Below are 15,210 nucleotides of genomic sequence, written 5' to 3' on the forward strand. Positions count from 1 at the left end.
ATTATTTTATTATTTCTATAAAAATGCCTACTTGTTAGACAAAAGTAATTCAAGCACTACTTTGAAAGTGAATCAAGAAAACACCGGGGTACCGAGGTGTCTCAAGTCAGTTAAGCATCTGACTCCAGCTCAGGTCATGATCTCAGGGTTTGTGAATCTGAGCCCCACACTGGGCTCTGTGCTACCAGCTTAGAGCCTGAACCTTGCTTCAGATTCTGTGTCTCCCTCTCTCTCTGCCCCTCCCTTGCTTGTGCTCTGTCTCTCTCTCAAAAATAAATAAGCATTAAAAATAATAACAACAACTAATCACCCAATAACCCAGCTCCTAGAAACCCCACGGAAAGTTATGGTGAAGTTCATCAGATGCCATCTGGGCGTGGGGGGCGGGGGCAGAGAAGGGAAAAAGAGCAGACAAGGATGTCTATATTTGACAAGAGTGGATTATAAGAACGGTACACTCTGTATATGCCCTGACATAACCAAAGCAAGATTCCCTGCCTGGCCTCTACTCTCTTGCCTTTTGAAGATATTCTGGAGGGAAATGCCAAGGTCAGGGGGCACGTGCGGTGCAACTTCACCTCTAGCTTGGAAGCTGAAGTGAAAGTTCTCAAATAAGGTTGACAGAACCCCATTCTGGAAAGCATCTTTGTCCCAATAGGCCTGGAGACTCTCTTCCCATGCTGAGAGACACTGGGGCTGACAGGAAGAACTGGAGAAACGGACCCAGTCAACAGGCTACCAAAAGAAACAAGCCAAAGGACACATGGTGGAGAGCCCCAAAAATCACTACAAGTAGGGAAATAAAATAACCAAAGGCACAACAAGAAAGACCAAGGGACACCATTAAAAGAATACTTCTTGAATGGACAGGCCGTGGACAGTAAAAGAGCCTCTTTTAATATAGCAGTACTCACAGGTGCAGAGCACGTAACAAGCTTTTTTTTTTTTTTCCATAACAAGCTTTTAAAACTGACAAGAGACTGAAAGCTAGCCAAAATGATGAAAGGGAAGAACTCTCCACTAAAGAAATTACAGGAAGAAGTGACAGCTAAAGAATTCATTAAAACAGATATAAGCAACATAACTGACCAAGAATTTAGAACAATAGCCATAAAATTAATCGCTGGGCTTGAAAAAGGCATGGAAGACATCAGAGAAGCTAGACTGTGGACCTTAAAAATAGTTGTGATGAATTAAAAAATGCTATAAATGAGGTACATAATAAAATGGAGGTGACCAATGCATGTATTGAAGAGGTAGAGAGGAGAATATGTGAACTAGAAGACACAATTATAGAAAAAAGGAAGCCGAGAAAAAGAGAGAGAAATTGATCCAGGGCACGAAAGGAGAATTCAAGAGCTGAGTGATGCAATCAAATGGAACAATATCCCTATCATAGGAATTCCATAAGAAGAAGAGGCAGAAAAAGGAGCTGAAGGTGTACTTGAACAAATTATAGCTGAGAACTTCCCCAATCTGGGGAAGGAAACAGACACTGAAATTCAAGAGGCACAGAGAGCTCCCCTCAACGTAACTTGAATCAATCTTCTGCACAACATATCATCGTGAAACTGGAAAATATAAGGATAAAGAGAATTCTGAAAGCAGCTAGGGATAAAAGGGCCCTAACATACAAAGGAAGACATATCAGGGTAGCTATAGACCTATCTACTGAAACTTGCCAGGCCGGAAAGGAATGGCAGCAAAGCTTCAATGGGATGGACAGGAAAAATATGCAGCCAAGAATTCTTTACCCAGCAAGCCTATCATTCAGAATAGAAGGAGAGATAAAGGTTTCCCCAAACAAACAAAAATCAAAGGAATTCATCACCACTAAAGCAGCCCTACAAGGAATCCTAAGCGGGACTCTATAAGGGAAATGTTGCAAGGAACACAAAGTACCAGAGGACAACACTACAAGCATGAATCCTACAGAGAATATAAATACTCTAAAGCCGTATTTTTCAATAATAGCACTGCATTCAAATGGACTAAATGCTCCAATCATAAGACATAGGTATCAGAATGGATACAAATAACAGGATCCATCTATTTGCTGTCTACAAGAGACTTATTTTTGACCTGAGGACACCTTCAGATTGAAAGTGAAGAGATAGAGAAATATCTATTATGCTACTGGAAATCAAAAGAAAGCAGGAGTAGCCATACTTATATCAGACAAACTGGACTTTAAAGTTAAGGCAGTAATAAGAGATGAAGAAGGGCATTATAGAATAATTACAGGGTCTATCCATCAGGAAGAGCTAACATTATAAATGTCTATGCACCAAATTCGGTAGCACCCAAATACATAAAACAACCACAAACATAAGCAATCTTATTGGTAAGAATGTGCTAATTGCAGGGGACTTTAATACTCCACTTACAGTAATGGGTAGATCAACCAGACAGAAAATCAATACAGAAACAGTGGGCCTGAACAGCACATTGGACCAGGTGGATTTGACAGATATATTCAGAACTCTACAGGGGCGCCTGGGTAGCTCAGTTGGTTAAGCGTCCAACTTTAGCTCAGGTCATGATCTGACAGTTCATGGGTTCAAGCCCCACTTCGGGCTCTGTGCTGGCAGCTAGCTCAGAGCCTGGAGCCTGTCTTCTGATTCTGTAACTCCCTCACTCTCTGACCCTCCCCTGCTCACGCTGTCTCTATCTCTCTCTCAAAAATACATAAAACATTAACAAAATTTTTTAAAGAACTGTACATAATGAGGCTATGGAATTCACTTTTATCTCAAGTACACATGGTACATTCTCAAAGACAGATTACATACTGGGTCATAAAGCAGCCTTCAATAACTATAAAAGAATTGAGATCATACCATGCACACTTTCAGATCACAATGCTATGAAACTTGAAATCAATCACAGGAAAAAGTCTGGAAAACCTACAAAAACATGGAGGTTAAAGAATACTCTACTAAAGAACAAATGGGCCAATCAGGCAATTAGAGAAGGAATTTTAAAAAAAATATGGAAACAAATGAAAGTGAAAATACAACAATCCAAACTCTTTGGGACGCAGGAAAGGCAGTCCTAAGAGGAAAATACATTGCAATCCAGGCCTGTTTCAAGAAACTAGAAAAAGCGCCAATACAAAATCTAAGAGTGCATCTAAAGGAACTAGAAGCAGAGCAGCAAGAAAACCCCAAACCCAGTAGAAGAAGAGAAATAATAAAGATCAGGGCAGAAATAAATAATATAGAATTAAAAAAAAAAACAGTTGAACAGATCAATGAAACCGAGAGTTGGTTTTTTGAAAAAATAAACAAAATAGATAAACCTCTAACCAGGCTTCTCAAAAAGAAAAGAGAGCACTCAAATAGACAAACTCATGAGTGAAAATGGGCTTATTATAACCAATCCCTCAGAAATACAAGCAATTATCAGGAAATACTATGAAAAATTATATGCCAACAAACTAAACAACCTAGAAGAAATGGACAAATTCCTAAACAGACACTCACTACCAAAATTCAATTAGGAAGAGACAGAAAATCTGAACAGACCCATTAGTAGTGAAGAAATTGAATCAGTTATGAAAGATCTCCCAACAAATAAGAGCCCTGGGCCAGATGGCTTCCCTGGGGAATTCTACCAGACATTTAAAACAGAATTAATCCCAATTCTTCTGAAACGATTCCAAAAAATAGAAATCGAAGGACAACTTCTGGACTCATTTTATGAAGCCAGCATCACTCTGATTCCCAAACCAAACAGAGACCCAGCAAAAAAGAGAACTACAGGCCAATATCCTTGATGAATACGGATGCAAAAATCCTCAACAAGATACTTGCAAATTGAATGCAACAGCACATAAAAAGAATTATCCATGGGGTATCCCATGGGATATCCATGGGATAAAGAATTATCCCACCATGATCAAGTGGGATTCATTCCTGGGTTACAGGGCTGGTTCAATATTCACAAATCAATCAATGTGATACATCACATTAACAAAAGAAAAGATAAAAACCATGTGATCCTGATGATAGATGCAGAAAAAGCATTTGACAAGATACAGCATCTTTTCTTAATAAAGACCCTCGAGAAAGTCGGGATAGAAAGAACTTACTTAAACATCATAAAAGCCATTTATGAAAAGCCTGCAGCTAATATCATCAATGGGGAAAACCTGAGTGCTTTCCCTGTGAGATCAGGAACATGACAGGGATGTCCACTCTCACCAGTGTTATTTAACATAGTGCTGGAAGTCCGAGCGTCAGCTATCAGACAACAAAAGGAAATAAAAGGTATCAGAAGTGGCAAAGGTGAAGTCAAACTTTCACTTTTCCCAGATGACATGATACTCTACATAGAAAACCCCAGACTCCACCAGAAGCCTACTAGAACTGATCCATGAATTCAGCAAAGTCGCAGGGTACAAATTCAATGCACAGAAATCGGTGGCAAGCGTGCCAGGGTGGCTCAGTCAGTTACGCGTCCGACTTTGGCTCAGGTCATGATCTCACGGTTCGTGGGTTCGAGCCCCATGTCGGGCTCTGTGCTGACAGCTCAGAACCTAGGGACTGCTTCAGATTCTGTATCTCCCTTTCTCTCTGACCCTCTCTTGCTCTCTCTCTCTCTGTCTCAGAAATAAATGACACATTAAAAAATTTAAAAAAAGAAATCTGTTGCATTTTTATACACAAATAATGAAGCAACAGAAAGAGAAATCAAGAAACTATCCCATTCACAATTGCACAAAAAAACCACAAAATACTTATGAATAAATCTAACCAAAGATATAAGAGATCTGTAGGATGAAAACTATAGAAAACTTATGAAGGAAATTGAGGAAGACACAAAGAAATGGAAAAGCATCCCATGCTCATGGATTGGAAGAATAAATATTATTAAAATGTCATTACTACCCAAAGCAATCTACACATTCAGTGCAATCTCAATCAAAATTGCACCAGCATTCTTCTCAAAACTAGAACAAGCAATCCTAAAATTTGTATGGAACCACACAAGACCCCGAAAAGCCATAGTAGTATTGAAGAAGAAAACCAAAACCGGAGGCATCACAATCTCAGACTTAGACTCTACTACAAGGCTGTCATCAAGACAGTATGGTATTGGCACAAAAACAGACACATAGACCAATGGAACAGAATANAAAGGCAAAGGAATCAAGAGCAAAAATAAACTATTGGAGCCTTATCAAGATAAAAAGCTTCTGCATGGAAAAGGAAGCAATCAATAAAAATAATAGGCAACTGATGGAATGGGAGGAGATAGTTGCAAATGACATTGGATAAAGAGCCAGTATCCAAAACCTATAAGGAACTTACCAAACTCCACACCCGAAAAACAAATAATCCAGTGAAGAAATGGGCAGAAGACATGAACAGACACTTCTCCAAAGAGGACATCCAGATGGCCAACAGACACATGAAATGATGCTCAGCGTCCCTCCTCATCAGGGAAACAGAAATCAAAACCACACTGAGATTCCACCTCATGCTGGTCAGAGTGGCTAAAATGAACAAATCAGGAGACTATAGATGCTGGCGAGGATGTGGGGAATCAAGCACGTCCTACACTGTTGGTGGGAATGTAAACTGGTGCAGCCCCTCTGGAAAACAGTGTGGAGGTTCCTCAAAAAATTAACAATAGAACTCCCCTAGGACCCAGCAATAGCACTGCTAGGAATTTACCCAAGGGACACAGGAGTGCTGATGCATAGGGGCACATGGACCCCAATGTTCACAGCAGCACTCTCAACAATAGCCAAATCATGGAAAGAGCCTAAGTGTTCATCAACTGATGAATGGATCAAGAAGATGTGGTCTATATATACAATGGAACACTACATGGCAATGAGAAAGAATGAAATCTGGCCATTTGTAGTAACGTGGATGGAACTTGAGGGTGTTATGCTGAGCGAAATAAGTCAGGCAGAGGACAGATACCATGTTTTCACTCATAAGTGGAACAGGAGAAACTTAACAGAGGACCATGGGGGAGGGGAAGGGGAAAAATAGTTGGAGAGAGGAAGGGAGGCAAATCATGAGAGACTCTTGAATACTGAAAACAAACTGAGGGCTGATGGGGGTAGGCGAAAGCGGAAGGGGGGTGATGGGCATGGAGGAGGGCACTCGTTGGGATGAGCACTGGGTGTTCTATGGAAACGAACTTGACAATAAACTATAAAAGAAAAACAAATAGAAGATATTTTGGAGCTTTCTGTGAGCTGAAGCCCAGCTAGACCCGGCTAGACCCAGCTAGACCCAGCTAGAAGTTCCTGAAAGATACTTCAACCAAGGGTTTCTGCCAAGGCTACTTCCTTTGCTTTGGAGTCCTTGTGGACATCACAGAGGGTGCAGTTGCTGCCCCCTACCCAGAGCTCCTCCTGACCAGTGTCCCCATCCTTCAGTTGCTGCAAAGGTATAGGCCATTAGCAGTCTACATCTGCAGCTTCCTCCTCCATGGTTTTCGGTGGAGAAGCGCAGCCATGCGTAGAGTGCAGCCATGCATAGGTTGCCTCGTTGCCAACCTCCTTTCTCAGGGGCAGCAGAATCTGAGGATTTAATGATGTGAGTATGCAGGGGGATGACGAGCAGATGCAATTCACTCTGCAGAGACTGGGATCAGACAGAGGATGGTAGACTCCAGAACCCTTATATCTTTGCTTAGCCTTGTCCTCTGCCCCAGCCTAGCCCTACATTGTATGGCATTTTCCAAGAGCACTCCCTCAATAAATCACAGGCACAAAACCTGTCTCAGACACTGCTTCCAAGGAGGCTGACCCAAGACGGATAGCATTTTTCAACTGCATGCCTCCAACATGAATACCTAAAACACCGAATCACTGTAAATTGGAGACATTAAAGGCATCTTCAAGCCCACCAACGGCAAGGCACAGCAAGGCAGTCACCCAGAGTGAGCTCACACCGTTCCCCTGCAAAGCTGCTCCACATTCTATCTGACCTATACGCACTGATGCAGCCAGTGATTCCACATCTATGGAGTTTGTTGAAGTCTCCAAAGTGCTTGGAGAGTGCTGCCCATGCTTCTTCACTGCCCCCAGTATCTTAAAGTCCAGACCTGCCCAACCACCGTACAAAGGGAGTATTAATGGCCAAGAGGTGGGCTTCGGAGCCAGAATTTCAGGGCTTGAATATCAACTCTGCCACAAATTAACTGGGTGATGTTGGGAGGGTTATGTAAACCTCTCTGTTTCAGTTTTCTCTGCTGTAAAATGGGTATGCTATGAATATGTATCTCATGCAGTTGTTGGGAAAATAAAATTTAATAAACATAAATTGTTTTAAATTGGTGCCTAGGCACACAGAAGGCACTGCATAAATAGTAGCTGTTACTCAGAGTTGCAGAGTCTGCGAACATGAGTCAGGGCATGTTGTGTGCCTGGCATGGCTCTAGGGGTTCTCACGATGATGTCCCTGTTCAGAAAGAAGGAAATTGAGGCACAGAGATTCACTGACCACGCCCAGTGGCACCTGGACAGTCTGCTCAACTGAAATGAGGCTGCAAGTTCAGGGCTCCTGAGACGGAGCCTCTCCCTGATTCTGATACCCCAGCTCTGGCTGGGGGCCCTGGTCACGAAGAGCAAGGGGCCAGCCTTCCTAGAACAGGGAAGTGCGCCACCCCAGAGGTCGGGTGCAAGCGTGGGGTTTTCCAGACTCCTGGAGCCTGCATTCTCACTTTCCCCTGTTTCTCCAGAGTAGCCTGGGGTCTAACTGCCAGGGCTGAGTCCCTGGACCTGTGTGTGTAGCCTGGAGCCTACAGTAAAGACATGTGACCCGCAGCACCTCCATTACCATTTTGTCATCATTCCCGAAAAGGATGAGTCCCGCTTTGGTGACTATCCCCGGCCGATGGGCTCCTGGGATGGGCAGAGCTTCTCCCTCAGGCACCAGGCTCACAGTGTTCAGCGTTGAGTTGAAGAATGTCAGCTTCTGTGGAGGACAGGAAAACCAGAAGATGGTAGATGAAAGAGGCCCCCACTGCTGGCAGCCCAGGCAATGTTGAACAGGGCACTAAAGGGATGAAAGGGGGTTGGGCAGGGCTGGGGGAAGAGAGGGGGGTAGGGCAGCCACAACACAACAACTGCAACCCCTAGGACTCTGCCTCCAGTGGCACAGACTAGACCTGGAAGAGCCTCAGAGTCCTCAGGGAGCCCTCAGGCTCCGTGTGCCCCTAAGAACCTATGCGTTGGCCCCTGGCCTCAGACCTCAGGCGGACAGATACTAGAAAATCTGCTCAAGGCATCACAGAGTGCCCTGGGGATGCCACCAGGCACTGGTCACTTTGCAAAGACTCTTGTGGTGATGGAGGCAGCAGAGAGACTCATGGATGGAGTCTAGGCGTTGGTTAGCAGTCAGGGGTTTGGACACTCTGAGGCTTTGTGGAGGACAGGACTGCCCTCCATGGTAACCTGATTGAGGTTCCCATTGACAATCCTGCCAAATCTCAATACCTCCTGAGAGCCTGTGAGCCCCAGGGCTCACCATCTGCAGCATCCAGACTGCCCGCTGCCCAGGCCCCAGCCTGAGTGTGCGGCCCCGCCCCCCTGGGGCCAAGTCAGAGTCAGAGCTGGACTTGGGATTGCTCCAAGCCCATGAGTGGGAGTCAAAATATTTTTCAACCAACACAGCTTGAACCCAGAGTTGTTGCAGGGGTCCAGAGGCCTTGAGCTGTGCTGGAACTGTCTTCTCCAGCCACCAGATGTGGACAGGTCTCGTGGTCCTAGGGGAGGGGCTGAGATGACTGGGGGCACTTGAGTGGGGTCGGGGGTCAGGAAAGTGGCTTTTTGCCAGCCAGTTCAGACATATTTTGATAGCCAGCAGGGCACATGAGTGCATCCAGCCCAATCCCAGCCAAGTACGAACACACCTGCCCACAGGCCTCTGTCCAGGCGCCCGGCACCTTGTCATTCCCTCGGATCCAGTTATGAATTGCCTCTGCTGACTGCTCCCAGTTGATCTGTTGGGCAGGACAAGTGTGCTCAGCCGGTCTCTTCCCCACTCCTTGGCTATCCAGACAACATGTCTGTTCTCTCCTTCCCTTCCCCACCACCCCCTTNGTGGAGCCCTGGGGAATCTGGCTTCCTGTTGGGCACTGGTCTGAGTCCCTGAGCTGGGATGGGCCTCTCCCTGGTACCCCAGCTCTGGATGCTCTCTGACCCCAGTCTTTCACTGGTTGTGTCAACTTTAGGAGGATGGTTGGAGAAGATAACACTCTGTGAAGGTGGCCAAGGCCTGACACAGACTCCCCAGCAGAGTGCAGGGCCATCACACAGACACCCCCCACCCCGACAGCTTTTCCTCACTTGCAGGGCTCACATAGACCTCTATGTACCCCATAAGCCCTGAGCAGAGGTACAGCCTAAAGGCCCCCCTACGCCCAAAGCTGCAATAGATCTGAGAAACTGAATTACGTCTCAGACCTCATCTTAGAGACTTCCGGCACTATGACTGATGTTTTACACACCGCCCCACTTCAGCTCTTCTCTCTGGAGACCCTGCCAGTCCATTCTTCCTAAAGGGGAACAGAGAAGAACCCAGAACAGACCTTGCTGTCTGCCTGTCCAGGTGCCACATGAGCTTTGCTCATGCTTCTCCTGCATGGACTGCTCCCCCTTCAGGCCTTAAACAACTATAGCTTGGCCAGTCAGCCTAAATCCCAGCTTCCCTGGGACACCCTCTGCACCCCAACCATGCATGGACAGGCTTTGGGGCGTGCAGGGCTCTGCACTCACCTTGGCTGTTTCCTTCTTCTGAATGCCCTCATAGGTGGCTCCTTCCTCAGGCTGGGGGAGTCTGGGAGCATTGCCTTTGGCGATCAGCCTCACAGCCTGCACCTGGGGAGGTCAGGTCAGTTGGCATTGCCAGCATTACATTCCCTCCCTCACTCCCAGGCCCTGGGTTCCTCACTCCCAGGCCCTGGGTTAACTATGAGCCTGGACTCAGCCCCACACTGGTCAGACTTGCCTGGCCCCGTGCCAGGTATACAATGAGCACCCAAGGAATATCCCTCCTAGGAATAGGTACAGTTAGTCTGAATCTAATTCCAATCTGAAGGATGATTACAAAACCCTGCCATCTCTACCAAACAGGGTTTTAGAAGAATCCATAGAAGATCTTATAACTTCTGAGAACTTAGATTATAGAAACTACAACGCCCTATACAGGAGTAACAAACACAAATTCCCATGTTTTCATCTAAAACCTTCCCTGTCTTTTAAGGGGAATGGACCCTGAGCTCCATGATGTGTGTGGAGGTCTGAGATGAAGCAGGAAGCAGTTCTTCTGTTAAGGAAAAGAAAAGACTGTAGAAGAAGGGATCAGGGAAGTGAGCAGGAGAGACAAGAGCCTGGGCCCGTCCTGAGGAGGTCCTGCGGGGAACCCCAGAGATACCCAAACCAAGAAACGATGAGAATGTCAGAAACATCTAAAGCAGGACTGCCCAGAAGAACGTTCAGGATGAGGGACATATTCTGTGTCAGAACTGTCCAATACAGTGGCCATCAGCCAGTGTTGCGCCTGTACTGGGGACTGAAAGGTAGCTATTGGGACAGAGGACCTCAGTTTTTAACTAGAATTCAATTTAATTTAATAACTGCATGTGACTAGCAGCTATCATATTGGACGGCACAGCTCTAAAGAACGCAGCTCTAAACAACTAAAGTTGTTTCCTGTGGGATGTCCCAGATAAGCCCCTTCTCTATCTCTCATATCAAATCTCCAGCAAGTCTACTTTGCTCACTATTTTTGTAAGCAGAGGAGTCCATGGGAGAGAATACAAGAGACATCTTGTTTGACATACATGAAAAATAAAAGATGGCTGACATCCAGGCTGCAGTGAGCACACTCACGTCACTGCTCTGTGTATCGCTACTTCCAAACAGGGAATGTTCTCCTCTCGGAGACGGCCTCCTCTCTGACTCCTGTCTGCTTCTGGAACCAACCAGAAGTTCACACATGTCTGCCTCTTGGCCAACCCCGGCTGGCCCGGCTCCGCCGCCCGCAGCTCCACAGACACATCAGTCCCTAAGGGGTCAGGTCCCATGGGGTCTACCTGCTGTGCCCACCACGACTGTGTCTGCCATCAGTCACTCTTGTCTTCTGTCTTGCTCTGGTAACAGAACCTTCTCTCCTGCAGACAACTTAGCCTGTATGACTACAGTTGGGCTTCTCTCATGTTGCACTCATGAATTCTGTGAGAAAAAGGGTTTTTCTCCTTTTGGAATCCAGAGGTAAAAGCCTGGAGCCACCAGTGACTATCTTTCCTCTCATGTGAGGGCAGCCCATCTGACGATGAAGCTCATCAAAGAGAGAGAAGCAATATCCGTAGGAAAACAGAGATACAGAATCCTAAGACATGGCTTCTACCTCTCAACTCAGTCATGCTTAACGTCATCCCTGTCTTGAGTCTTCTACAGTAAATGGGCCAAAAATGTTCCCTCTGTGGATAAAGCATTTTTAACTGGGTTCTATCAGTTGTGAGCTAGTGTCTTGCCTAACAACAATACATTGTATGTCTTCATCCTGCCTCTTTGAGAGCTCTCTCCTTCCAGAATCCTGGAACTGAGGGGAAGAGCCTGGGGTGGGGGGGTGGGGGGAACAGGGTGGGGCTGGANCCCACGTGTGGCCTGGCCACCTGCCAGCCCTTACCATCCCTTTGATGCCTTCAGGGAAGAGGAAGCGGTTGTACAGGGTGCTCACGGTGTCATCCGGGAGGATCTCACACTCCTTCTGGAGAAGAAGGTCCCCAGTGTCCAGTCCGTCATCTGCCCAGAAGATGGTAAAGCCCCCTTTCTTGTCTCCATGAATGAGGGTCCTAGGGAGCACACGTGTGACAGCCTGAGTCCAGGAGGAAGGACCAGGGAGAAGGACAAGCCAGGGGCAGCCGCTGTGGCCCCTGTCACCCTTCAACAACCCCTCCTGGCCTTGGGCCTGGGAAGATTGATACCTGCTCTGGCAAGAGCTGGGAGGAGAAGGTATTTACTGACACCAACCCCACGCTAGGTGTTGTGGTAAAAGCCCTATATGCTTGATGAGACATAACACCCCAACAGGGGCCACAGGCATTGGATGTCCCTTTTACAGATAAGGAAACTGAGGCCCGAGAAGTGAAGAGATGTAACCAGAGGTCAGAGAGCCTGAATCTCAGTCTGGCTACAAACCCACCATCTTCCCAGCTCAGATGCCCCCCCTTGCTGATCACCCAGTAAACTGCACCCTCAGTCACATCGTTCCGTTTGTCTCCTTAGCACTTACCATGTCAAACTATCTTGTTCAGGCGACCCTTTACTCCACCTCTATCCCTTTCCAAGTAGGATGCTGGCAGTGGGTGTGGGTTCAAGCAGGCCTCTGGCCACACTGCCTGGGTTGGAACCCGTGGGCAGGTCCCTTAACCCCATCTGTGCCGCTGACCCTGCCTGCAGGATGGGGCCACTGATGTGCATACTTCACAGTTTACTGTGGGAACCCAGAGCACTTAGCCAGGTCTGCCCCCGAGCCTCTCCGGCACTGTTGCTGCACTGAGAACCCCTCACCAGCCAGCCGTTGTGGATGCCATCTGGCAGCACAGGGCGGGCCCCTGCATGATGCCGGCTCTGCGGCCCCAGAGCAGAGCTGTGGGCTAGGGGAGGATGACTTGCTGGCAGATGGGGGTGTTTTCGCCTTGTCTCACCAGTTGATGGCCGAGGCCCCTCGGTGCCGGGGGAGCAGACTCGGGTGGTAGATGATGGAGCCGTGGCGGGGGGCGTTGATGACCTCCATGGGGATGAACTGGCTGCAGAAGGGCAGGACGTTGAGCTCGGCACCCAAAGCTTGGTACTTCGCCACCACATCGGGCAGAGCCTGTCCTTTCACCCGCCAGCGGGGGAACTTGAACACTGGCACTCCATCCTTCTCGGCCTCCAGGCCTGTGAGACAGCAGGTGAGAGGCCGGCTCCTCCCCGCACCCATCCACCCACAGCCGCCACTGCCTTCCCAGCAAAGTGACCCCTGCATCTTCTTTCCCAGCCTGTCCCTCCCCACTGCCCAGCGGAGCTCCCTGGTCAGCACGGAGGGAACAGACCGAGGGGACAGCACTGGCCACGGGCAAGCGGCTGCTCTGCCTGGATTGACTTCCGCCGACCACCAAGGCACGTGAGCTCCCCGCTCTCCCAGCCTCCTGCCTGACCCCTGAAGGCTGAGCCCTTCTCCTCACCCCTCCCGCAGGCTCACCATGCTGTCCCCAAGCTACTGTCCTCTGCCATTCTACCACTTTCCGGGATGGCAGCCGGGGTCCTACTAATTGTGTTCCTGCTTCGTCAGCTGCTGCCAATAAGGGGTGTTGGAGGGACAGTACAAGGCTGAGGAGAAGGGGAAAGGGAGAGAGGTAGGGTTTGCCCCTTTCTCTCGGGTTCTTGTCCTGAGAGCCCCACCCAGCTCCGCCGCCTCACTTCTTAACTTCAGCGGCAGCAGCGCCTTCCCAGAGGAGCAGCTGGATTAGTTTGCTGTTTTCCCAACATCTGCAGAATTAACTCCAGTGTACACCTTCCTCCCACCATGTCTGCCCTCTGAGGTCTGGGTCTCAGCTTGCAAGCACCCCGGCTCCCACCAGCACCTAGGAGCACCTCAGGGGTCTGAATTCCAGCCCCAAGCTGCTGAGATTTAGGAGAGACAGCGTCCCTCTACTTCCCCAGCCTGAGAGGCGGCGGCTGCCACCTGCATCCACTACCCTGCTAGCTTGGAGTTCTCTTTCGCCTGCCCGTCTTCAGCACGTAATGAACACATCGCCATCCTGGGTTCTCTGTGAGGACACCCAGCATCATAACTGGTCCCCAACTGGACGTGACCCACTCTCTAGCCCCCTCTGCCTCTGCCCTGCGTTTGGGGTTGTTGAAGGAAGGTGGGATCAAAGTGAGCCACTGGAGCCTTCTGTCCACACTTTGATCAAAGGAATACTTCTGCAAGACATCCAAGGTCACGGTCGAGTAGCAGCCCCACCCAGGCTCCAACTGGGTCCAGGCTCAGAGACTGGTATCAACGGTCACTTAGTGGCTGGTGCCAGGGCTCCGTTGGTGGTGAGTTGAGGCTGTATCACAGGTCACACTGGGATCAAGTCAAAGACTGAGTACTGGCAGCGCCAGGATGGTGCTGGAGCTGGGCCCAGGGGTCAGCCTGTGCTTTTCAGTCTAGACAGAGAATTCCTAGGAGAGGCCAGTCCCTGTGCCTGGCCAGCTCCACAAGGCTCCTTTCCCAATCTAGCCTTCCGTTTTTAAGCCACACTTTATATTCTGCATGCATCTGGCCTGAGGACTTGTGAATGTCCCTGGAGGGTCTTTTCATCTGAGCTGAGGCCCCCCAGAATTCTGCTGTGCTGTGGATGTTCCCAGCCCAAAGGCTAGTGATTCTCAACCTGTGCTCCTCCAAGAGCCACAGGCTCAGTGTCACCTGGGAACTTGTTAGAAACGCAGATTCTCAGACCCCGGCTATCTCTCTAAGTAGAAACTCCCAGGGCAGGGCTCAGCACTGGGCACAACAGGCAGTCCCAGGGATGGGGATACAGTGCACATTCATATTTGAGAACACTGACCTGCGGTGTCTCATACCTGGCAGCCCTTTCAGAGCCTAGTGCTGGGGTCAGGTGGGGAAGGGGTCTCTACTTTGTTCCAGAAAATCCTAGCAGCCAGTTGGTGCCTGAGCAGGATTCAAGGTGGACCGTGTACAGCTGCCTGCAGCCAGGTATGCCCACAAATAACACAAGACCCTGCAGCCTTCAGCTCCCACCCACCACCCACTGCTACCTGCCTGCCTGGGCACCCCTCTCCCTGCGCCAGGGCCAGCCACTCACCCAGGGGATCTGCCTTCCCATCCTTGTCTGGAACAGTGAACACGCCCACAATCTCATGGCCCTCCTTCCTCAGGTGACGGTAAACTTCCTGGCCGAACAGGCTCTGCCCAATCACTGCGATCTTCATGGCAGCAGGGACGGGTCAGCAGGATCTGGGGATGGAGTCAGACTGCAGCGTTAGACAGGGCTCACTGGCCTCGGAGAGCCAACCCTAGTCCAAGTGGGCAGTTGCATCGCGCCTTGGCCACCCTGCCCTCCTCAACCACTTGGGGTTACCTCTGGGCTCCCTGGGTATCAGGGCTCTGCAGGGAGCTGCTACTGTGAAAGGCATCAGAGGAGAAAGTTCTGCTAACGGAGGGATTTTAGATGCCTCGGTGG

General features: G+C 48.8%; 1 protein-coding gene across 1 annotated transcript in view; it reads right to left on the reverse strand.

Moving 5' to 3' along the window:
• ALDH1L1 (aldehyde dehydrogenase 1 family member L1) overlaps nucleotides 1-15,210 on the reverse strand; it is a 90,279-nt gene that overhangs the window by 58,117 nt on the left and 16,952 nt on the right. Inside the window, exons 2-7 of the mRNA XM_077780846.1 lie at nucleotides 14,833-14,984; nucleotides 12,682-12,916; nucleotides 11,661-11,826; nucleotides 9,746-9,847; nucleotides 8,881-8,970; nucleotides 7,806-7,943 (exon numbers count right to left, since the gene is read on the reverse strand). Coding sequence (XP_077636972.1) covers nucleotides 7,806-7,943; nucleotides 8,881-8,970; nucleotides 9,746-9,847; nucleotides 11,661-11,826; nucleotides 12,682-12,916; nucleotides 14,833-14,959 — 858 coding nt within the window. The 5' untranslated portion in view covers nucleotides 14,960-14,984. The remainder of the gene's footprint in view (nucleotides 1-7,805; nucleotides 7,944-8,880; nucleotides 8,971-9,745; nucleotides 9,848-11,660; nucleotides 11,827-12,681; nucleotides 12,917-14,832; nucleotides 14,985-15,210) is intronic.

Source organism: Crocuta crocuta, unplaced genomic scaffold, assembly GCF_008692635.1.
Source record: "Crocuta crocuta isolate KB4526 unplaced genomic scaffold, BGI_CrCroc_1.0 scaffold299, whole genome shotgun sequence".
In the NCBI taxonomy this organism is placed as follows: domain Eukaryota; kingdom Metazoa; phylum Chordata; class Mammalia; order Carnivora; family Hyaenidae; genus Crocuta; species Crocuta crocuta.